The sequence below is a fragment of the Gopherus evgoodei genome, chromosome 5 (genome assembly GCF_007399415.2).
Source record: "Gopherus evgoodei ecotype Sinaloan lineage chromosome 5, rGopEvg1_v1.p, whole genome shotgun sequence".
In the NCBI taxonomy this organism is placed as follows: domain Eukaryota; kingdom Metazoa; phylum Chordata; order Testudines; family Testudinidae; genus Gopherus; species Gopherus evgoodei.
This window is the reverse complement of record NC_044326.1, coordinates 122,562,169-122,587,154: the sequence shown is the minus strand read 5'-3', so window position 1 is coordinate 122,587,154 and position 24,986 is coordinate 122,562,169. Positions and strand designations below refer to the sequence as shown.

The following is a 24,986-nucleotide window of genomic DNA, read 5'->3' as shown; positions in this document are numbered from 1 at the left end:
TGGTGTGGTGTTGGGACAGCTGAGGGGCGATGTCTCAGAGGTTATCTGGAGATGTGAAACTTGACAACAGTTGGGAGAGGATTTAGGGCTACCTTCCTGTTACATGACTTGGCTGGGGATTTAAGGGAAAGATGTGTCCTCTTTCCAGGGGAAAGCCTTTGTGAACTGCAGCAGCCCATGTTGGTCAGGGGAAATGCATTAATTAGGAGTTCTATGTTTTGAGCAACAACTTGTTCCTAGAGGCAAGGGCCAGAAATGGACGCTGGCATGGTACTAGTTATTTCCTTAGCAAGCAACCCACTTATGCATGGAACTCCTTTTCCATTTAAATCTCCAAAGTAGCTAACTAGCAATATAGCCCTGTTCCTTTGAATTTCCAGGATATAGTGAAGTGCTGTATCTTTCATCCTCCCCACCCATCCATAATATAAGTGAATCGATGGGCACATTACACCTATTTTTTGTGTGTGTGAAGAAAAATGATCCTTTCTAGGTCCCTTTTTCTTCTCCAGTAATTGTAATTACTTCAGCACACAGTGAAGTAAGCAAAGACATAAGCTGCTACAGAGCCCAGTGTTGTGTGCATAAAGATAAAGAGCTGAGCACTTAAAAGTTGTACAGCTGTAAATAAGTTAGTACATACAAACCAAGACAGCCATATTTAGGTCCAAATCCATCAGGACTCACAGGTGAATGAGGATAGACACAGGGATTGATTTAAGTGCCAGGCTGTAGTTTTTTAATGTAACACTGTGTCAGGCTTTCTACCCTGTGTCTCCCTATGTCTGACATTTAAGAAGGTCCAGTGCTGGGTTACAAGGCTTCCATCATAAAATCTGTAACTAAAGGTAGTCATTCCTCAGTCTGTCCCTAGGATTCAGCTCATTCTGCTGAATCCTCCTCCCTATAAGGTGGACAGAATGTACCAAAAAGTGACCTCAGTCTCCAAAGACTTCAGATGTCCCTGTATCCCACCAGCACAAGGTCCATCAGCTAAATCCTAGATCTCGTTTACTTCTGGGAGGGGGTCCTTTAGACCTTTTATTTGCACTGGACAATGGCCACAAATTGTGGTGGACTAAACAGTAATACAAATTACTAATAATCATTTTTAAATTGTACTCGTATTTAACAGAACTCTGTTTCCAGCATGCTGTGAAGAAAGTGGCGGGGGGGGGGACCACCAGGACTCTGCTAATTTGGTCCCAATGAAGAAAATCCCTTTCTGATTCCAAAACTGTCAGAACTGCAGAACCCTAAACATACAGCTCCTACACTACTACTGAAGGCAGGGAGGGTGGGGACCAGCTAAAATGGAGCAAGAGGCTCCAAAAGTCCCGGTCAAGTGTTTAAATTAATGGGATGGTGGGGGAAGGGAGCGAGGCACCAGCTGGTGCCCATCTCCCTGTGGCTGGCCAATGAGGGGCAGAGAGCCCATGCCCCCTGTCTTCTGAAGCTGTCCCCCAGCCTGCAGGTTCTGTGAGGTTACTTGCCTGATGAGCTGGGTCAGTGGCTTTTTAGTCTCCAGTTCAGAGTCCAAGTGATATTATTTTTCTTAGTGTTGGTTGAGTGGGCAGCAATTTCTGCTATCTATAGGCAGCTTAAAAAAAACAGTATCTGCATCATCAGCACAGCGGGAGCTGTGCAGTGCTCAGAATTATTGTCTCCTTGCTGCCACTTCCCTGGTCTACCTACAGTGCTCGCTCAGCAGCCACACATAGGGAATTACCCCACAGTGTTTGTGGGGTTCCATAAGTTTTGCATATGTGCCTTCTGCAGTCTATCTCCTTTCTTCATTCCGTACAAAGGAAATTAGTGGTTTGTGCTTTGTATGCACGTGTGGGAACAGGAAGAGGAGAAGGTAGAAAGCAGGATATGGTCATTTGGGTCACAAAACAGACTGCAACCGTCCCTAGACATTTTTGGTGTGATCTTTCTAGGTAATTTTATGCAACTGTATCTTTAGCATTTATGAAATTCCTTATCATAGGGCATAAACTGAACCTTCCCTTTTCTTGTGTGCAGATTATACCAGTGTGTCAGTTAGTAGCAATTTACCCTCTGCTCAAAAAAGCGTCACACCAGGATTTGGATTCATAACTATTATTTCACTGCAGGGCAGGGATCCTGTCCTGTTGCCTTCCATTTGTGTCTGGTGGCTCGACAGATGGAGTTTAAAAATCATGAGGAACTTTTAAGTGTAAACTCACCTCTTTGTCATGGCTAACAATCCTTGCAAATGAAAGTTCCACATTATTTCTACTGAGTGAGTTGATGCTGAGAACATAAGGTGTGTTCCTTTTGACTATAGTCACAGCTCTACCTGTATCTAACTCATTATTCTAAAGTTCCTTGACATACCTTGAAAATGAAAGGTAGTGCAGGTTTTAAAATCTAATTGTAACATCAAAGAATTATAGCCTGTAGGTTTCAGAAGATCTCATTCATTGCTTTCCCTTGTAATATTTCTATAATTCAACTGGTAAATGAGAAGTATTTGGAGATCCAGTGATAATTAATAAAGAATGAATCACCTAAAACCTACTGTGTGTGAACATTTGCCTTTTGGACAATTTAAAGTCAAAAGAATGCTTGTAGCTTTAATTTAATCTGAGTACTGGGAATAGTGCTTGTAGAGCAGCTGTCTTAAATTTGCACTTGATCAGTCAAAATGGGAGTATGCAATTAGTAGGGTGTGTTTTTAGATGAAAATTAAGCTGCTTCCATCCTTTCTTATTTTCTGAAAGCATAACTTATACAGCTAGTTTGTATTAGCATTTCTATGAAGAAAAATGTTCACACCATGTCACTGTTGATGGATTATCAACTGAATTGTTTATATAATAATAACTTCCTCTTATAGCACTCTTTTCATCAGTGGATCTCAAAGCACTTTACAAAAGAGGGGATATGAGTATTGCTCCCATATTGTGCTGTAAGTGTTCACAGCTAGAATATTGAAGGAACTGCTGTCTGAAACCAAAAGCCCAATATCAAGGATTTTTAATGAAACCATAAGCTTGAGGGTTATACCCTGCGACTGGAGAACTGCAAACACAGTAGCTATTTTTAAGAAAGGCGCAGGAAAGTGATCTAGGAAACTACAGGCCTGTTAGTTTGACCTGAGTTGTATGTAAGGTCTTGGAACAAATTTTGAAAAAGAAGATTATTAAGAACATGGAGGTAAATAGTCATTGGGATAAAATACAACATGGTTTTACAAAAGGGAAATCATTGCAGACCAACTTGGTCTCTTTCTTTGAAAAGATAACTCATTGTTTAGACAAAACAAAGGCAGTAGATCTAATCTACCTGGATTTCAGTACGGCATTGGATACCATTTCACTTAGAAAATTATTAGTTAAAGTGGAGAAGATGATGATCAATATGAAAATTGAAAGGTGGTCAAGGAACTGGTAAAAGGGGAGATGACAGTCGGTCATACTGTCAGCCTGGAGGGCTGTTACTAGTGGAGTTTCTCAAACATTGGTCTTTTTGCTATCAGCTGGGGACACATCACTTGGAAGCGACAGAAGACAAGAAAGACCTAGGTGTATTGGTCAATGACAGAATGGCTCTGTGGTGCCAATGTGATGCAGTCATGACAATTCAATGCTAGGATGCATCAGGCAAGGTATTTCTAGTAGAGATAGGAAAGAATTAGTACCGTTATACAAGGCACTGGTGAGATCTCATCTGTAATACTGTGTGCAGCTCTGGTCTCCCGTGTTTAAGAAAGAGGAATTCAAACTGGACCTGGTGCAGAGAAAGGCAAAGCTACAAGTATGACCAGAGGAATGGAAAACCTCCCTTAGGAAAGGAGACTTGAGGAGCTTGATTTGTGTAGCCTAACCAAACAAAGGCTATGGGGAGATATGATTCCTCTCTATAAATACATCAGCGGTATAAACACCAGGGAGGGAGAGTAGTTATTGAAGTTAAGTGCCACAAAAACAAATGGATATAAACTAGCCATCAAGAAATGTAGGTTGAAATTAGAAGAAGGTTTCTAACTATCAGAGGAGTAAAGTTCTGGAACAGCCTTCTAAGGGGAGCAGTGGGTGCAAAAAACCTAACTTGTTTCAAGACTGAGCTTGATACGTTTATGGAGGGGATGGTAAAATTAGATTGCAAACGATGGCATATGGCCCATCCGCCACTTCTCGCAGCAAATATTTCCAATGGCTGCTAATGGGATATTAGATGGAGAGGGCTCTGAGTTACCACCCTGAATTATTTTCCAGGTGTCTGGCTGGTGAGTCTTGCTCACATGCTCAGGGTATAACTGATTGCCATATCTGGGGTTGGGAAGGAATTTTCCCCTAGATCAGATTAGCAGAGTTGCCTCCCTCTGCAGTTGGGGCACGGGTCACTTTCTGATTTGAGCTAGAATAAATGGTGGATTCTCTGTAGCTTGAAGTCTTTAAATCATGATTGAAGGGCTTCAGTAACTCAGCCAGGGGTTAGGGGTCTATTATAGGAGAGGATTGGTGAGGCTCTGTGTCCTGCAACATGCAGCAGGTCAGACTAGATGATCATAGTGTTCTCTTCTGGCCTTAAAGTCTGAGTCCGTGAGCAACATACAATGGGTGTAATGTGATGAGTAGATAAGTCCCTTTCCTAGAGCTTAGACTGACTGCACAAGTTAAATACATTACAGTACAAATACTCTGAGAGTATGGTCAGTTCGGTTGAAATGTTGCATGGACTGTGCAGGTGTACTGATTTTTTTGAAACAGAAAATGGGCAGCAGTTTCCTGTAAATAAGTAGGGTGTCTGATCTGGGCATACCAAGTGGTGTTAAAGAAGACACTGTTATTAGCAAGAAGAGAAAAAGTGGGAGGGTCATGAGAAAAGAAAGTGGTCTGTCTAGGGAGCTCAAGAGGACAGAGAAGGAAGAGACGTAAGCAGAAGGTAAAATTCTGAGTGCCTTTGAAAGTAAGGAGAGATGTGAACGCTGAAGGAAATGTCACCTTCCTGTCTTTGGAAACTGGGGTTCAGTGTCCTTACTTTTCAACTGAGCAAAATGTTCTTTGCAAAAACAATTGTCAGTACTAAAAGCAAGTGTGTGTGCGCGTGCACGTATGCATGCCTATCTACCTCTGTGTGTCTCTGTCTACCTGGCAGCCTGTATTAAGTACACGACTCTTTTGTAGATGTACAAGTATAAAGATCAAAAAATTGAACTCCGGATAGTCATATTGTGAAAATAGTTTAAACAATTTCAGGGTAGAAATGAATGTGCTGGTTGCCTCTATTCCACCTGACTGAAATTTGAGAGTTCTTTCATATATTGTACCTTCCATTTAAAGAAAAAAAAAAGAACATCTGGTGTTCACAAACAAAAAGGAAGCTTTTATACTGGGAGGAGTGGGAGGGAATCTCACTCTTCTCACTGGCAAAAAACCAAATTCTCAGTTACAGCAATTTAGCCTTTTGCAATTAGTGAATCTATCCAGTAGGTGTAAAGTAATTTTAGTTTACTGATACTTCCAACAATGTATTACAAAATCAGTTGTTAATGAGACCATCTGTTGTTGTTAAAATTATTAGTAAGCCTTTTAATATTCAGAGGAACTATTATTTTTGTTTTTAGTTTTTTTTTTTTAAAATAGCCAGCATGCTGAGGTATGTTACTGCATCTGGGGCAGGGACTGTCTCTTTGTGTACAGTGCCCAGAACAACATGTCTCTAGTTTTTAGGAGCTAGTGTGGGTATAAGTAATAACATCTGCAGTGCTTGCAAGCTATGTATTTAGGCCCCAATCCTGCAACTTTTGTTGCACTGATGGATACAAACTGTGTGGGAGCCCATTTAAGTCAGTGGGGTACTACATGGACACTGTAGTCTGCCCATGAAGGTGCAATGGCAGGATCATTGTTTTAGGAATTTTGTTTTGCAGCATGACTTGAATGTTTTGAAATACTTAAATGTATCCATTGGGTTTTATTTGAGTGTTTTCTGTAAACTGTAACATGATTATAGATAAGGAGGAATAAATAACATTTGATATGGGGGGAGGTGTTTTGTGGGAGACAAGCAGAGCTTCCAATCTGAGCATCTACAGATCTTTTATTACATAGTGATCGCTGCTCACTTTATGTGCACTGTACGTCAAGTGAGGATATAAGTTTGCCTTCTGTTTATAATTTGTTGTTTACATTAGTCTCACATATATTGTATAGAAAACACCATATAGTATGAAGAAAAGTGCCACATATCACGAGTCTCATGATTAAATGGCAAGATTTGGTAACACTTTGGTTGTTATAAAAGGGGAATTTGTGGTGTTTGTGACCTTAAACTTCAAAGTAGAGTGAACATGTTGCAAATTTTAGTATGTAAACAGAGTTGTGATAAAGTGAAATATTCTGTATAAATCCAGATCCTAAAATTGATTCCAAAGGCCATAATAAGCGTAAAAGACACTGACTGTTGTGTTTCCATATTTAGCTTCAAAAAAAAAGATTGGATTCAGTACTCCATCTAGTGGTGTTCAAAAGCACTAGCAAGAGTTGCAGTTCTTTGCTGAATACACTCTGCACTAGGTTTTCACAGGAGGAAGTCCAGTGTTTGGGTTCTTTTGACAATATACCAAGGACAAGAAAACATTTTGCCCCTTTTAATTAAATGGTTAAAGTTCTACAGTCTACTTCTGTTAATGCTTGTGTATGTCAGAAGTCTCCCTGAGCTCCATGGAGGCTGCTCATGTACATAATCATTCTGGGCTAGCCAGGCCAAGAAAGTTGCACTAGTTTAACTTAATGTCTGTAAAACTGATTTAATTAAACCACTGCAAAAGGCTGTGTGGATACTGATCTTGGTTTAAACCAGGCATATGTCAGTTTAAGTTAATTAGGAAATATTTATTTACTAATAGCTAAAAGCTTGTGCTGTCAAACAGATGTAATTCATAAAATCTTGTGTTCAAAAAAAGAAGCAGAAAATGGCCTCTTGTTTCCATGTGATATGTTGTTGTGAGCAGTGTTGCTCTTTGTACATTTTCCCCAAAGTTTGTTCACAGAGCTGCTCCTTGACTAGAGGCACAACGACCTGTTACCCCATGTGTCTTCTATTCCCACCTTCTCTGATCAATGGTCACCTTGCAACTGCAACATGCTGCTTATGCTCCAACCATGAACAGTACAGAAGAAACACAAGATCAATTCTATTCTGATTTGGATGATATAATTACATCTATACCTAATGAAGAAAAACTCAGACTTCTAGGAAATTTTGATGCCAGAGTTGGAAAATAGAGTGAGGCTTGGAGTGGAGTAATGAAGAGCAGTGGAGTTGGAAAAAACAAATAGCACTGGTCTCCTCCTACTCAGCAAGTGTGCTGAGCATGAGCTCCTTATTACCAACACAGTCCTTAGGCAAGTTGATAAATATAAAACCTGTTGGATGCATCTGTGTCATAACCTAGTCCCAGATTTGGACCTTAGCGTCCAAAATATGGGGGTTAGCATGAAAACCTCCAAGCTTAGTTACCAGCTTGGACCTGGTAAAGCTGCCACCACCCAAAAAATTAGAGTGTTTGGGGCACTCTGGTCCCCCCAAAAACCTTCCCTCGGCACCCCAAGACCCAAATCCCTTGAGTCTCACAACAAAGGGAAATAAACCTTTTCCCTTCCCCCCCTCCAGGTGTTCCTGGAGAGAGACACAGAAGCAAGCTCCGTGAATCTAAACAGAGGGATTCCACCCTCTCTATTTTCAGTCCTGGAAACAGAAGTCCTTCCTTCTTCACCCAGAGGGTATGCAAAGTCAGGCTAGTAAATCTAACACACACAGATTTCCCCCTGTCTTCTTCCTCCCACAAATTCCCTGGTGAGCACAGACTCAATTCCCTGGAGTTCCCCACTAAAGAAAAACTCCAACAGGTCTTAAAAAGAAAGAAAAATACATAAAAATGGTCTCTCTGTATTAAGGTGACAAATACAGGGTCAATTGCTTAAAAGAAATATGAATAAACAGCATTATTCAAAATGAAAACAATTTAAAGCACTCCAGCAACTATACCATGTAAATACAAAAGAAAAAACAATAACCCTTATTGTTTTATGATCTCTGTACTCACAACTTGGAAACAGAAGATTAGAAAGCAGGAAACAGAAATCCTCTCATAGCCGAGAGAGAGACAGACACAAGACCAAGAACAAAGGACCCACACACAAACTTCCCTCCACCCAGATTTGAAAAAGTCTTGTTTCTTGATTGGTCCTCTGGTCAAGTGTTTCAGGTTACTTCTTTCCAGGTGTAAGAGACACTAACCCTTAGCTATCTGTTTATGACAATCTGAGATTAGGGTGACGAGATGTCCCGATTTTATAGGGACAGTCCTGATTTTTTGATCTTTTTTTCTTATACTGGCTCCTGTTACCCCCCACCCCATCCCAATTTTTCACACTTGCTGTCTGTTCACACTATCTGAGATCAAAGCACTGGCACCTGATTGACTATGTCATTATACAGGCAAAGGAACATTAGTGACTTGAAGACCACCAGAGCAATGCAAAGGGCAAACCGTTGGACTGACCAGCAGATCAGAGCTATTTTTAATTTACATGCTGTTGTCCATCAGCAAAATAATATTGAACAGGTTAAATCAAAACTAAACATAGCAAAGGTATTCATTTCTTCAACAAAACTAAGGGAGAATGTAGAGGAGAAATGGGATAGCATTACATCATCACCCCATAATACACTCCTAAAGTGGAATATATTCAAATTTTCTGTTGTTCAAAACTTAGAAGACACTCTAGGCAGAAACTAAAGATGGGACCAGATTAGTTTGATGAAAATGATGATGAAATCTTAAAAGATCCTCGAGGAAAAGAAAGATGTGTTTGTCTTGGCAAAATGAAAAAGAATCAGCATCAAAGAGGGAGAAATTCAAGAACTTGCAAGCCAAGGTTCAAAGGCTGTATTGTGTCCTACAGGATAACTGGTGGGAAAGAAAGCAGAAGAAATAAAGTATTATTTTTATACTAGCAACACAAGGATGTTTTATGATTCCCTGAAGTCCATTTTTAGCCCTTTGAAATCTGGACCTGCTCCACTAATGAGTTGAGATGCATTTACCTTAATTGAGGAAAAGAGAGGCATCACTGAGCTACTCAACCATCCCTCTATTGTCAACCCACAGGTGCTAAAAGAACTGACACAGTACCCCATATACAAAGAAATGGCCCAGCTGGCTACTTTTGAGGAAGTGCAAAAAGTTATCAAACAAAACGAGGAAAATGACCAGACAAAGACAGTATACCAGTTGAAATCTTTAAACTTGCATGCTCCAAAACTGCGAACTAACTACATTAAATAATTAAGGATGGGGAAGTAAAGAAAATTCCTTTGGACTACAAAGATGCAACTGTAGTTAAAAAAGACAACAAATCTGACTAGGGTAACTATCGGATTATCTCTCTGCTATCTGTGTGTGGTAAAAAAATTGCCAATATTTTGCTCAATTTTCTTTTCAAAACAATATCAGAGAACTTTCTACTAGAGACCCAATGTGGCTTTAGATTTGGTCAGAGCACCACAAAAACAATTTTGATTGTGAGACAGATTCAGGAAAAATGTATTGGGGGCAAAAAACATGGCATTATATGCTGTCATCTTTGATCTAAAAAAAGTGTGTAACACTGAGCAGGAATAGCCTCTGGAAAATTCTAGAAAAGTTTGACTCTCCCACCAAATTTGTTAATGTCATGTCAATTCCATGAAGACATGAGAGGTCAAGTTACTCTCAGATGGTGGCCTTCCTAAACCATTTCCTATATCTGACGGGATGAAAAAGGTTATGTGTTGGCATCTTCTCTTTTCGGTCTCCTCTTTGCAGTCATTCTGAATTATGCAATGGATGACATTCAAAAGGGAATTGATATAAGGTACTGGAGTGATGAAAAGCTTGTTAATCTCCAAAGGCTTACTTCAAAAACAAAAGTTCTTGGAAGACTTCACCATAGGATACTCAAGCGGCACACCATCAAACAGTCAACAAAACTGATTATATGCAATGCAGAAGTGAAAGCATCCTTTATGGGTGTGAAACCTGGACACTTTACCGCTAACACATTAAGCAACTTGAAGAACTTCACAAGCTCTGTCTCCTCTCTGTCCTGAAGTTCCACTGATGAGAATGTCTTCTCAAACATTAATATCCTTGAAAGAGCAAAAACAACCAGCACCAAGGTGATGATTATCAAAGCTGAGCTTATATGGACAGGTTGTCTTATCAGAATAGACGATGATAGACTTCCTAAAAAGGTTTTCTATGGCAAGCTGAAACTTGGAAAGCGCAAGAAGGGTGGTCAACCAAAACACTTCAAAGACATCTGTAAGCAGGTTCTCACCTCATGCAGCAAAAATATTGATAATTTTGAAGCCCTAGCCATGGACAGATATGAATGGACAGCAGCTTTTAATTAAGGTTGTAAACACTTTGAGGAAGACAGACATGAAAAATGGATTGAAAAAAAGGCCAAGCTTCATGGTGAGTCTTCAGTGGAAGCCTGCACATTCCTGTGCATTACTTTATGATTTTGCTTCTCATGGATTGGACTATACAAACACAAGAGAGCACATATGATGTCTTGATGGAATTGTTGGATATGACAGATATCCACACAACCTCCACAGAGCCTTCAGACTTTGATGTTTCATCTTGTTCTCACAACAAAAGAGCCCTGAATCATGCTCCTAGCAATTTCCATTGCTTCACACTGACTCAACAGACACTCAGTGCTTCAGAGAGACAGTCCTGGAAGAGTTGTGTTGACTTGTGCGGGTGATATCGCTGTTGTGAGAAGTTATTGTGTGTGCTAGTGGGGGGTAACTTGGAAGAACTGTGGCAGTGGGGTCAAGTAATACACCATCCATGCAGTCTGCCTCATACTGCCAATGAAATTGTTGCATGCAAATTAGCTGTAGAGTAAGGGTGTTGATTAGTTGTGTTACTTTAGATATCATAATGGTCTAATACTCTTGGAAGGACATAGCTACATGCCTTACTGTAGCTGAAAGCCCATGCTCCTTCGTGGGTGCAATTCATAAAGTAAAAATGGTTGAGTACTTAAAAATGGGATGGTAGCAGACTATGAATCCCAGTGATGATTCAGCCTGGTGATATGCTGAACAAAAAGAGCTCTTAATCATGCTTGTAGCTGTTTCTATTGCTTCACGCTGACACAACAGACATAATAGGGTTCACTCTGATAGGGTGACTCTGGATGATAATCGTGGGATCTTATTATAAAGACTGAGTTGACTTAATGTAAACTAAACTGAAATGAGTCTGATTTATACTGGCGTTCACACAGCCTTTTTCTTCAATATAACTAGACCAATTAAACCCCAAATTAAATTAAACTGGTACACCTTCTGTATGTGACCAGACCTGTATTTGCATGATCAGGACCTAAGGGCTTGTCCATATGGTGCATTAGTCTTCATCAGAGGAGTGTAAATTCTAGTGCTGACTAGTGTGTTGTACATTAGCTAGCCCGTGCAGACTCTGCTAGCACACACTAAAAATTTCCTACTGAGTGTTAATGTAGTACTGTTTTGGGACTACATTAATGTACACTAGGGACCTTTTAGTGTGTCCGCAGCGTCCACATGGGCCAGTTAGTGTGCAACACTCTAGTGAACACTGGAATTTACATCCCTCTGGTGCAGACTAATGCCCTGTGTAGACAAGCTGTTGGTTGATTGTAGAGTCCTTATGGCTCTCTGTGTGCTGGAATAATAAGTGCTGTGTTGGTCTCACGTTACTAGAGACAAGGTGGGTGAGGTAGTATCTTTTATTGCACCAACTTCTGTTGGTGAAAGAGAGACAAGCTTTCTAGCTTACAGGGAGCTCTGTGTAAACTTGAAAGCTTTTCTTTTTCATAAAGAGAAATTGGTTCAGTAAAAGAGATTATCTCTCTCACCTTGCCTCTCTAAGAGGGAAAACATATTGTTCACTTTTTCTCTTCTGCATTTGCACTAGTTTTGTCATAGGGCCATGTAGTTCAGAGCTCCATCCAAGTGGCTGAGGAACAGCAGATAATTAGGTAATCTCGTATTTATCCTGCTCTGAAATTCAATTTGGTTTTCAAATATTTTATTTGTATTTTCTTCAGCATGTTTTTCTATTGTTGTCTCCGTTGATAGCACCTCACATTCAGATCATAGTTTGAATTTGTAAGACTCACTCTTAGAATTAACCAGGCTTGTTTATCTGATAAGCAGCCCATTAGAAAATTCCATAATACCCTTTTAAATGATCTGACAAAGTTACCTTTTCTGCGTGATATGTGTTTCTTTAATAACTTTTAAGTTGTTGTATTTTGGGACCGCACAAGGAGCAATGTTACTTGGGGTGAGGGGATTTGATATGGACAATGTGCTGTTTGGTGTGGAAGAGGTGTAGATACATGAGTTGTACTTCATCAAATTCCTTCGTTGTAAAATGGCAGATGCCAATATTTATGCTGAAAGTGAAGATTAGGTGTCCAGTAGAAAAGAGACTATCTCACACCTTGTTAGAACATGTGTGGCAACTCATAATCCCACTGAAACAAATGGCAAAATTTATGAAAAATTTTAGCCTATATCTGTGAACTGAAATCAATTTGAAACTTGCTTTCAGACACCTGTAAAATCGTCACTGTAACCAATAATGTTTGTGTAGATTCAGAGATTCCAAGGCCAGAAGGGACCACTGTGATCATCTAGTCTGACCTCCTGTATTACACAGGACATAGAACTTCCCCAAAATAATTCCTAGAACAGATAATTTGGAAAAAATATTCAACTTTGATTTAAAAATTGTCAGTGATGGAGAATCTCTGGTAAAACCATTGATAAAATGGTCCAATGATTAATTACTGTAACTGTTAACACTTCTATCTTTTCTGCATTATTATTGATAATTTTGCCATTTCCATCAAGTAATGGACCAATACCATTGTCAGGATTCATTTTGTTCCTGATATACTTCATTAAAAAAAAAAAACCTCCTCCTTGTTATCCTTAGCTCTGCTGGCCATAGATTTCTCCTTGTATCCTTTTGCTTCTCTTACCATTTGTCTAGAGTTCCTAGCTTCTGCTTTATATTCGTTACTATCAACTTCCCTTTCCTCTATTTGCCCTCTATATTTTTTTTATAGCTGTCTGTTTCAGGATACAAACAGCTAGTAACTATATACTCTCCTCATTATTTTCTAAGTTTTCAGTGTTCTTACAGTGAAACTGATTTCTTTGGCCAAAACTAGGGATAGTGATTGACTGATTCAGCTTTCATATACTATTACTTAACACTCACCATTTTTTTGCTTTCAGTTAGAGTTTCTGATGAGGCATTCATAGAATCATGGAATATTAGGCTTGGAAGTGACCTCAGGAGGTCATCTAGTACAATCCCCTGCTCAAAGCAGGACCAACACCAACTAAATCATCCCAGCCATGGCTTTGTCAAGCCAGGCCTTATAAACCTCTAAGGATGGAGATTCCACCACCTCCCTAGGTAACCCATTCCAGTGCATTAATTTCTAACATCCTAGAGGCAAAGAAGTAACCGCTTTCCCTGCAACTTTTTCACAGCAGGAAACAATTGAAGCAAAGTGGTAGCTTCCAGGGCTTCCAATTCCTCAGTTATTTACAGAACATGGTTAGGAATACCAGAAGGTCTCCCAGAAAGACACTATTTTGTAGGTTCCTCCCTGGTCTGACAGTAGTAGAGCCAAGGAAACAATTAGTTTCTTTCAGTTTTCCCTGGCAATTCATCTCTTTCCCCTCTCGTCCCCCACCACCATATGATAAAATCTGCTATACACAGCCATATCCCACCCAGCATCTCTTCTATGGCAGTGTTTACTAAAGTTGGAGGGAACACAAGGCGGAGAAGAGACTGAGGGCAACAGGGAAAGCGCTCTGAGCCACACCACTCCTTCACTGTGGACTTGTGTCTTCAGTTTTGGTCAGCCACTAATGCTGCTAGGGGCAGGAGCAGTTCATATCCATGAAGATCCAAGCTCAAGCAGCAGCCTATTGGCCCAATCATCTCTTCACTGATATAGCAAAATTTGAGAGCATGAGACCAGGCCTCCTGGAGCTACTAATCAATGTTCCTTTCCAAATACACCACCTCTCCTCCCCTACTCACCCCAAAACAAACAGTGTGTGTGAACGGGAGGGGATGAGGAAATATTGCAGCAGTTATACCGGAGATGTACCATGAGTGGATGTTGTATGTAGTATACATTGTCCCAGGGATGTACAAACCCCACATGAGTCACAAACGAGTTGAGCTGCCAGGGTCTCACCCTGCAACACCTGAATTAGATGTCAGGATTCAAGGGGGGTCTCAAAAGGGAGAGCACAGCTTGTTCATCCCTGGCTGGAAGGGATAGAAGACTTTTAGCTCTCATGGGAGAGTAGGCTGGCTGGGGTTGGGAAGTGAGAAAGATTGCTTCTATCAGATGTAGGCTTGGAACCATCCAGGTGGAATATCAGCATTAACTCTCTTCTTCATTTGCAGAGCCTGGGTAGGGTGAAGAGTCTGCTGAGGAGTCAGCCCGAGAGGGATGGAAAAATGTGTGGTTTTATGTGTTGAGTTTGGACTTTGAGTACCTTGGAAAGGTTGGGACTGGCATGATTTTGCTGTAAGGCTAAATGATCTTGAGTTGGCAAATGGAGGAGGATGGATAGATCAGCTGGAGACCAGGAGTAAAACAGAGGCAGAGCCGTTGCCACACTGTGCCATGCTGGTAGGCAGCATGGAGGAAGGATATGGCCACAGTATATGTATATCTAAAGAGACAGAAAGAGGGTGAGAGAGAATGTATCTCTGTCTGTCTGGTTGGAGAGGTGTAGAGAAATTGTTTATGAAGTTGGATCTTTGGTCAATCAATGTGTATCTGGGAAACCTGTATGTTATGATTGGTTTGTATTTTACATGTCTGCAATTCTGTTGTCATCCTCAGCAAAAATCAGTGTTGACAGCTTTTCTGTATTCTTCCTTTAAGGGGTGAGGAGGAGCAGAATGCACAGACCCCATGAAAGAATACAATGCCTCTAGCAATAGTTATCAATTCTTGTGCCCAGCTGGTAAAGCTGAGCCTAATGTGTGCAGGTCAGTTGGAAAAAGTAAGCTCATTCTGTCCTCTAGATCTTGTATCTCTATTTCTGGAGAAGGGAACAGTATGCTTGGTGGATAGGCAGGACAGAGTGAATTACTGTGAATTCTTCAAATATAAGCAAATAAACCTCTACCTCGATATAATGATGTCCTTGGGAGCCAAAAAATCTTACCATGTTACATGTGAAACCGCATTATATCGAACTTACTTTGATCCACCGGAGTGTGTAGCCCCCCCGCCCCCTCCCCAGAGTGCTTCTTTACCGCGTTATATCCAAATTCATGTTATATCGCATCGTGTTATATCGGGGTAGAAGTGTAGTTGCACAATCTCTGAACTTCCTGTGTATGTGTATCTTTCATACACACCCAGTAACAGAAACACTACAGTGTAACCTGTCCTTAAGTGATTATACAATAATGTACAGAAATAGTTTTTTTGCATTTGATTTTCTGTAGCCCTTTTAAAATAGCTTCATCCTCTCCAGTAAGAATTGTATTCAAATTTGTGTTCTGATTTCAGCTGAAACCTCAGTAGTATCCACCTCAAGCTCTTATGTTGTCATCAAATGTAATTTAAAAAAAAAAGAAGAGAGATTAGCTATCATTCCCAGGGTGCAGAATTGCTTTATTGATTTCTGGTCTTTGTGAATCCTGATACTGTGTCTACTTGAGTGTACGTGCATAAACTGTAACCTTACCAACCTCTTGCTGCTGGAGCAGAAAGTACAATGCAAAGACTAGTCATCAACGAAGATTCTATGAACTAATTTTGTTGTTAATCATTCTCTTCCTATGTCATGACATACCTTTTGCTGGTTTAGTTTTACTGTTCCTTGATTTTGTTTTCATTTTTTCTTAATGTTGCTCATGGCTATTTACTTAGTGTGTTTTTTTGTATCTACATTTCTTTAGGGCATTTGGGCAATATAATTATTTTACTTCCTTACTTTTTTTCCTCCAGTTTGATCTAGAATCTTTGTATGGATCATAGAAATGTAGAGTTGGAAGGCATCTCAAGTAGCCATCAAGTCCAGCCCCATGTGCTGAGGCAGGACCAGGAAAATGTAGACCATCCCTGATAGGTGTTTGTCCAACTTGTTCTTAAAAACCTCTAATGATGGGTATTCCACAGCCTTTCTGGGAAGCCTATTCCAGAACTTAATTCCCCATCAAGTTAGAAAGTTTTTTCTAATATCTAAACTAAACCAGCCTTGCTGCAGACTAATCCCATTAGTTCTTGTCCTTCCCTCAGTGGGCATGGAGAACAATTAAGATACATTGCCTGAGTTTTTAAAAAGGTGCTGATTGCTCCTAACTCCAGCTGAAGTCTTATCTAAAAGTCAGATCTACAGCCTTGCTTCTTGTTATGGCCATGTGACATGTGTCGCTATTTTTCTGTTTGTGGATCTGCATCCATAGTACAAGGCTTCCTATATCTATACTGCAGCTGTGTTTTCCTGAAGTCCAGCTGCTGTGCTGATCAGGATCTGCTTCTATTAGTTAGGTCAGAGATATTTCTGTCATTTTTTACTTTAAATTGTTTTTATTAATTTTAAAAGAAATTTAATATAAAAGAGAGTAGTAAATTACTAAGTGAGTCCAGTAAAACATTAAAAGGAAATCTGTAGAATATAAATGCAGAAATATACTCATAAATATTTAACAATACAAAACTAGACTAGAAAAGGGCCTAGGAAGAATTTAATGTTAGAGCATGAAGTTGTCTGACTCAAGACCTGGTATTTCCTTTCCTGTGAGATTATTCATATAGCTTGTAGTTGATATAGTTTTGCCTTCATTTTCAAAGGAACCCAAGGGAATTAGGCACACAGTCCACACTGAACTTTAGTGTGAGCTGAGCACCTAACTTCTTTGGGTTCCATTGTAAATGCCAGACTTTAGGTGGCCAAAAAAATGCTTGACCCCTCATGGACCATAGAAAAGGGAGAGTTTATAATCTAGAAGCAGACATGATGCAAAAGTGATAGGAACAAATAACATTTGCATAGAGTATTAAAAAAAATTACGATATGTGATACTATTTATGCTAATCTTCTGCTTGATTGCAGGGGTTTCAGACCTTCAGACCTGTTGAACTGTATATTGTTATTCTAAGTGTCATTAATAAAATAAATGCACCAACTTCCAGTTGTATTTAAAATGGACTTTTATAATAAAACTGTCATTCACATTTTCATATCTTCAGATAAATTTTAAAATGTGCCTGCCCAAAGATTTAGGTTGACGTATTAAAACACATCTTTTTTCCCCTCATCCCAGATTGGCGTCTTGGCTGTCTAGAGTCCCAAACACTTCAGGTCCTGATGGGGGACTCAGGATCAAGACGTGCAACTCTTGTGTCTCGACTGCCAATATTCAGGAGAAGTATTAGTCGAAGACATGACTCCCTTCCTTCCTCACCCTCCTCCATTAATACTGTGGGTGTCCATAGCTCCTCTCCCTCCAGCACCAACTCAAGCTCAGGTAGTACAGGCAAGCGAAGGAGCATATTCCGCACACCTTCCATCAGCTTCCATAGCAAGAAGGGGAGTGAACAGAAGTCTGAACCTGCAAGCCAGAATGTAAGTATTTCAAATGGTGCTCAGTCAGCTCACAACGATTTCCAAAAAACAAGCTTGGAAGAACATGTTAAAAGCAGAGGGAGGCATTCAGTTGTTTTCAGCAGTTCACGGAGCAAGAAGATAACAAGATCCTTGACCGAGGACTTCGAAAAGGGGAAAGCGCCATCAACTAATAAGAATGTCTTTATAAATTGCATACGTTCTGGAAAAAACGAGGGTGATGACTCTGGCTTTATAGAGGAGCATAGTAGACGATCTATTAAGGAATCCTCACGGAAACTTCTCCCGAAATCTTTCTCATCACACTACAGGTTTTCAAAGCACATCCCCCAGAGCCAGTCAGTTTCCTGTGTACAACAGTCTGGATGCTTGTTGGAGATTAAACCATATGTTGAAAGCGACCCCATAACAGTAAGATCCTCTCCATCATGTTCTGCTGAGATAACAGAATGTGCAGGAAGTTCTTTGCAATCACCACAACTTTCTGCAGACCTCACCACAGTCCAGACACCTTCGGAATTTTTAGCCTTGACTGAAGATTCTTTCTCAGAAGTTGACATGGTGCCCAATAGTGGAAACACAGCGCCACACACAAAGAACTTAGACAATAATACTTCTACCTCTCAGATTTTCCTCAGTCCTGTTGTTGCTTATGTGAGGAAAATAGATCATGTAGAAAATACTTCCCAGTCTGCTGTTATATCTCCTGTGAATCATACAAGCTTTTGTAGTACTGAATCAAATACCTTACCTAAAAATACTGCTGCTAATCAAACACAAGTATTATTGCAAGCCACTGAACTTCCTGGTAAAGATGCCGGGCACACAGGAGAAATTAACTCAGCAGGTGCACAGTTAGAAACTTTGGTGTTACATCATGAAGAAACAACAGTGGAATGCTCGCCAAAGGGTAGTGGATTATGTGGGGACCAACATGAAATAACGTTATCTGAGTATATTAGAGAAACAATTCCTGTAACAGAATCGAAGATTATTCCCTCCTCCTCTGAATTCCGATCCTTTAAAACACAACAGGGACATGAAATAAATCACTCTAAAGGTATGTCACGTGGATTTTTTTCTTGATTCTCCTGAAAGAGTTGTTCACAGTTGTAAAGTAGCTTTACGCATTTGCAGTACCGTAAACCCAAAAAGTAAAAGAACCAAAATTTGTGCTTTTGTTTTTGAAAGGTTAAATCCATATTTTTTTATCTGTCTTGGGATTTTTAGCTTACTCGGCCTACTCTCAATGTGTGTGACGATGATAGAGTTGCCAACTCTTGCAAATTTATGATTCAAGTAATTTTGGCCAATGAGTCTCTTGATTTTGGGAGGGGTGTGTGTGTGTGTGGGCGGGGAGTCTTACTTATGATTTTTGATCTCTTGAGGTTGGCAATACTGGAGACAACCATAGAACACTAGGCATCAGGATTCATGGTTTCTGTTCCTGGCTGTGGGAGCAGGCGGTGGTCTAGTGGTTGCAAATGGCATTGCCAAATGTAACAGTTTGAGTCATCTGGAGGCATGGAGCCCCAGATCACTGCTTGTAAAAGTATGACCTTGTGGTACTTGAGCTGAAGAATCACATCTTTTAGGATGAAGTATAGCAGAGTCAAAAACTCTAAGGATATGTTTACAGTGCAATAAAAAACCTGGGGCACTCAGTCTCAGAGCCTGGTTCAATTGATTAAGCATTATGGGGCTTCGCCTGCAAGGCTAAAAAATGCAATGTAGATGTTCAGACTCTGAGACCTACCACTCTCACCAGGTTTAAGAACCCGGGCTCCAGCCTGAGCCCAAATTTCTACACTGCAGGTTTTAGCCCCGCAGCCTGAATCCTGCTAGCCCGAATCAGCTGATCCGGGCCAAGTGCAGGTGTTTTGTTCCAGTATAGATGCACCATAAGTGTAGTCTAACTGCGAGAGGGTGACATGGGGCCGCATTGTGTTAGTTTGAGTTACAGAAGTGCCTAATTTTGCATATTGAAAGACTACATATTTTGAAAGATTGTGAAATAAAATGGCCAAGACTTGCTTTTGTTAAATTAAAGCCCTGAATTCTATTGCCGTCTCTGCCTAAAGTGACCTTGTGCAATTTCAGTTACCTAATGGGTGAATAATAATTACCCGCCAAGGTTGGAGTATGAGATTGGCTCATAATCAGGATAGTGAAGTACCAGAAATATTAACAGCAATCAGTGGAAAATCCAGTTTTAGAATTTATAGTCTCTGGTCCTGCAATTAAATACACCATCCTGTAGACTGCAGGGCATGCATGGGGATATATTGTGCCCATGTTTTGCTTTCCCAAAGTAACATGAAGGCTGCATCATCATGAGACTGCTTGCAGTATGAGCCAAAGTCATGTTATTCACAGGAAATTCGAGAGACTTGGCAAAACTGTATGTATTGTTAAAATTTACAAAAGACTACATGCAATCTCCTAGGAGAGCACAAATACCTATTAGCTTGGGCACTTAACTGTATGCAAATTGGGTTTGTGTATAGCAGGGTTCATCAATTATTTTTTTGTCAAGGTCCAAATTCCTTGGGCAAAGTATAGTCAAGAGCCAGACTCCAGAGAAATAATAAAAAAATAGCAATAATGATAAGTAAATAAAAAGATTTTGGGGCCCATTCAAAGGCATCTTACGGTCCGGATTTGGCCCATGGTCTGCCTTTTGGAATTTCTGCACATGTTCCAGCACTTTGGAACCTCAGGCACTGTATGATGTTGGTTATCAGATGAATGGCATTGTCAGGCTAATTTAGGCACTAGACTAGCTTTTGTCAGAGGGCCCATCTTCAGTTTAGTAGTCTAGTCAATTTAGATAGATGATTTTAAAACATCTAAGTACTACTCCTGCCCTGCATCTCATTGGGCTTGTCTTCACTGCAGTGTTAGCTCAAGTTAACTCCTCTTGACTTAGCTTCACTTGAGGTAGGGCGACTAGATGTCCTGATTTTATAGAGACAGTCCCGATATTTGGGGCTTTTTTTATATAGGCACTAATTATCCCACACCCTGTCCCGATTTTTCACATTTGCCATCTGGTCATCCTAGCTCGAGGCGAGAGGTCAAACTGCCAAACAAGACTTGAGTTGCACAGTTAATCTGTCTGAGCAGCCCAGAGTAACTGAGTCCTCACTCTAGTACTAACACCAGTGCCAGCAGCACTTGAGCTTCAACCCACATACTCCATGACAGGTGAGTTTAAAGCACCGCCTAACCCGAGCCAGAGATTTGTGTGTGTGCAAAGGAGTCGTGTTAGAGGCAGCACTCAGGTTATACCATGAGCTAACACTGAATGAAGACAAGCCCATTGTCTTTTTGTTGTTGTTGTGATTTTACCATCACACTTTCCTACTGAAAACTTTTTTTTTTACTGTTGTTTATTTCTCTTTGTTGGTGTGCAGTGAAAAACTCATTTAAAATGAGAAACTGCCTGACTGTTCAAGGAAAAAAGTGAAACCATGTGCACAGTGCTGTCAAATACACAGATTAAATGAAACAAATAGAGAAACATATTTAAAATACAGCAGTCTTACATTGTGTATTACATGATGAAGTAAAAACAGTAGTGAGAGGGTTTTTTTTTTTAGTGTTCACTGTGTTCCTCTAGAACAGTACTTATAAACGTTTTGAACTGATCTTAGATTTTATGTGAATTAAACAAAATTTAAAGGGAATTATTAATGCAAAGCAAAACACATTTTACTTGGAGTATCAGACTAGACTAGAAATTGATTGCAGGAACCAATATGGCAAGTGTATATACTTATACAATAATAAAGATATATTTAAAAAAATCTTGGACTAACATTAGCCGATTCTGCAATAAAAAAAAAAAAAGGAGGAAGGGTTTTATGGAACCACAAGGTTTGCTGTGCTATTGTGCTTCTCCCACCTTTAAAATCCCTCCTCTGCTTCCACATGCATGAAAATTAGGGCTGTCAAGTGATTTAAAAAATTGTGATTAATCGCACTGTTAAACAATAATAGAATACTATTTATTTAAATATTTTTGGATGTTTTCTACATTTTTCAAATGTATTGATTTCAGTTACAACATGGAATACAAAGTGTACAGTGCTCACTTTATATTTATTTTTGATTGCAAATATTTGCACTCTAAAAAAACAAAAGAAATAGTATTTTTCAATTCACCTAATACTGGTACTGTAGTGCAAACTCTTCATCGTAAAAGTTGAGCTTACAAATGTAGAATTATGTACAAAACAACTGTATTCAAAAATAAAACAATGTAAAATTTTAGTTCCTGCAAGTCCACTCAGTCCTACTTCTTGTTCAGCCAATCGCTCAGACAAACAAGTTTGTTTACATTTGCAGGAGATAATACTGCCCGCTTCTTGTTTACAATGTCACCTGAAAATGAGAACAGGTGTTTTCATGGCACTGTTGTAGCTGGCGTTGCAAGATATTTACATGCCCAATGCGCTAAACGTTCATATATCCTTTGATGCTTCAAACACCATTCCAGAGGACATGCTTCTGTACTGATGACGGATTCTGCTCGATAACAATCCAAAGCAGTACAGACCGATGTATGTTCATTTTCATCATCTAAGTCAGATGCCACCAGTAGAAGTTTGATTTTCTTTTTTGGTGGTTTGAGTTCTGTAGTTTCCACACCGGAATATTGCTATTTTAAGACTTCTGAAAGCATGTTCTACACCTCATCCCTCTCAGATTTTGGAAGGCACTTCAGATTCTTAAACCTTGGATCCAGTGCTGTAGCTATCTTTAGAAATCGCACATTGGTACCTTTGTGTTTTGTCAAATCTTCAGGGAGAGTGTTCTTAAAATGATCAGCATGTGCTGGGTCATCATCCGAGACTGCAATAACATGAAATATATGGCAGAATGCAGATAAAACAGAGCAGGGAACATAAAATTCTCACGCAAAGAGTATAGTCACAGATTTAATTAACACTTTTTTTTAATGAGTGTCATCAGCATGGAAGCATATCCTCTGGAATGATGGCTGAAGCATGAAGGAGCATACGAATATTTAGCATATCTGTCACGTAAATATCTTGCAATGCCGGCTACAACAGTGCCGTGCAAATGCCTGTTCTTACTTTCTGGTGACATTGTCAATAAGAAGAGGCCAGCATTATCTCCTGTAAATGTAAACAGACTTGTTAGTCTGAGCAATTGGCTGAACAAGAAGTAGGACTGAGTGGACTTGAAGGCTCTAAAGTTTTGCATTGTTTTGTTTTTGAGTGCAGTTATGTAACACAAAAAAAATCAACATTTGTAAGTTGTACTTTCACGATAAAGGGATTGTACTTCAGTACATGTATGAGGTAAATTGAAAAATAGTATTTTTTCTGTTTATCATTTTTACCATGCAAATATTTATAATAAAAAATAATGTACACTTCGATTTCAGTTACAACACAGAATACAGTGTATATGAAAACATAGAAAAATCCAAAATATGTAATACATTTCAATTAGTATTCTATTGTTTAACAGTATGATTAAAACTGTGATTAATTGTGATTAATTTTTAAAATCATGTTTAATTTTTTTGAGTTAGTTGCATGAGTTGACTGGGTTTAATCGACAGCCCTACTGAAAATCGAATCCTTCTCTTCTTACCCAACATAGTCATTTATCTGGGGCTGGGAATTGGGATTCAGCCTCCCAGCTGCAGAACAGATGAAAGTGGCTGTCAGGTTATCTTGCTTTGGTTTGGACAGCTGTGGAGCAGAAGTGGGAAAGCAGGATGGAGGCCCAGCCTAGTATCTCTGTGTCTCATACACTTATATTAAATGAAGCTCCAGTCCTGAAATGGGTGACTTCCCACCATGCAGGCAAGTGTGCAAGGCATTATGTTAAAAGTCTTGAAGCCTGGTGGGGGCTGTGGGCAGCTGATGCCTGAGTCTGCCCTGAAGAACAGTGGAAGACCGTTAAGTTCTTTGCACCAGTATGGATTAACTGGGAATAGTTCCTGCAGTGGGGTTGGGGTGTGTGAAACAGTTGAACAGAGCAGTGCCCTAATATGCTAAGAAATAAACAGAAAAAGGGTGGAGGGACTTCTGCATCTTGGGAAATTGTACATTGGTCCACTGGCTGGACATACAGAACTAGACCCTTGTAGATGGCCTAGTCTTGGCCTGACAATTTTACATACTTGTACAAACAGCACAGCTCTGTAGTAAATAGTTGAATAGCTGCCACTAGCATAAGTGAAGAAGTGTGACTTTTTTCTGTTGAAAATATTTTTTGTGAATACTTGCAACTAAATGCTGATTTCTTCTCTATTGTAGTTAATCTTGCCAGTAGTTTTAGTCCTTACCGAGAAGGCAGACTCATAGAGAAGCGCCTGAGATCCTCATCAGAAGGCAATGCTGGAAGCAGCAGGATGATCTTAAAACCAAAGGACGGAAACACAGAAGATCTTCATAGCTTGCGGAAGCAGAGAGCGAGCTCGTCATCTTCAAAAATGAACAGCCTGGTGAGTGCATTCTTACAGATGAACGTTTTTGCAATGGCTTTCATTTCTGTAGTGATATGTTTTTGCTTCTAATGACTATTGTAAATGTGAGAACACAACTGTATAGGAATACAAAGCCTTATCCAATGCTCGGACAATACAACACTCAAAACTTTAAGATACTTTTTGGAACATAACCTCAGATTGTTGTCAACACCAAGTATTTCAAAAGTCTGTGTAACTTTCTGTTGTGTATTTTTTTGCAGCTGTTATGCAGTGTTCGTACGGCCAGGGATTTCAGGTGGGAACTTCTGGAAAACTTATGATTACCAAATGTTTAGTATTAAAAGAGTAAATAAGTTCAAATACTGGAAGGGGAAAAATGTAGTGCAGTATTTGTAATTGTAAGTTCATGAGGCCTGATTCTTCAGCAGTTTCATACTGGTGTGACTCTTACCTCAAGGAATCACACTGACCTACACCTAAGGTAACTCAATGGAGGATCAGGCCATAGTCATGTGAAAAGTAAATCACATATAACAAGGAAAGACTAATTTCAAAGGTCTGAATGCTCCCCTTCCATACACAAACCAGCGGTGGGGAAAAAATGCTCAAAACTCAGGATAGAGAATCTGTTTTTTTGAGAATCCCTCCTCTCCCACTTCTGGACTGGGAAGTTGAAAACAAGCGTGCTGTCTAAAACCATAATAGAAGATGACTTTTTGAGGCCTGCTTCAAGGTGAAAGGGTGGTATAAGGAGCCTGTTGACTTTTAAAGTTGTCTGTCTTCTCATAGGCAGTGAGGGTAA

General features: G+C 39.8%; 1 protein-coding gene across 4 annotated transcripts in view; it reads left to right on the top strand.

Annotated features, from left to right (window-relative positions):
• CCSER1 (coiled-coil serine rich protein 1) overlaps positions 1-24,986 on the top strand; it is a 1,155,265-nt gene that overhangs the window by 101,438 nt on the left and 1,028,841 nt on the right. For all 4 annotated transcript variants that reach the window (XM_030564825.1, XM_030564826.1, XM_030564828.1 and 1 more), the window contains exons 2-3: positions 17,411-18,772; positions 24,012-24,199. In XM_030564825.1, the coding sequence (XP_030420685.1) occupies positions 17,455-18,772; positions 24,012-24,199 (1,506 nt within the window). In that variant the 5' untranslated portion in view covers positions 17,411-17,454. The remainder of the gene's footprint in view (positions 1-17,410; positions 18,773-24,011; positions 24,200-24,986) is intronic.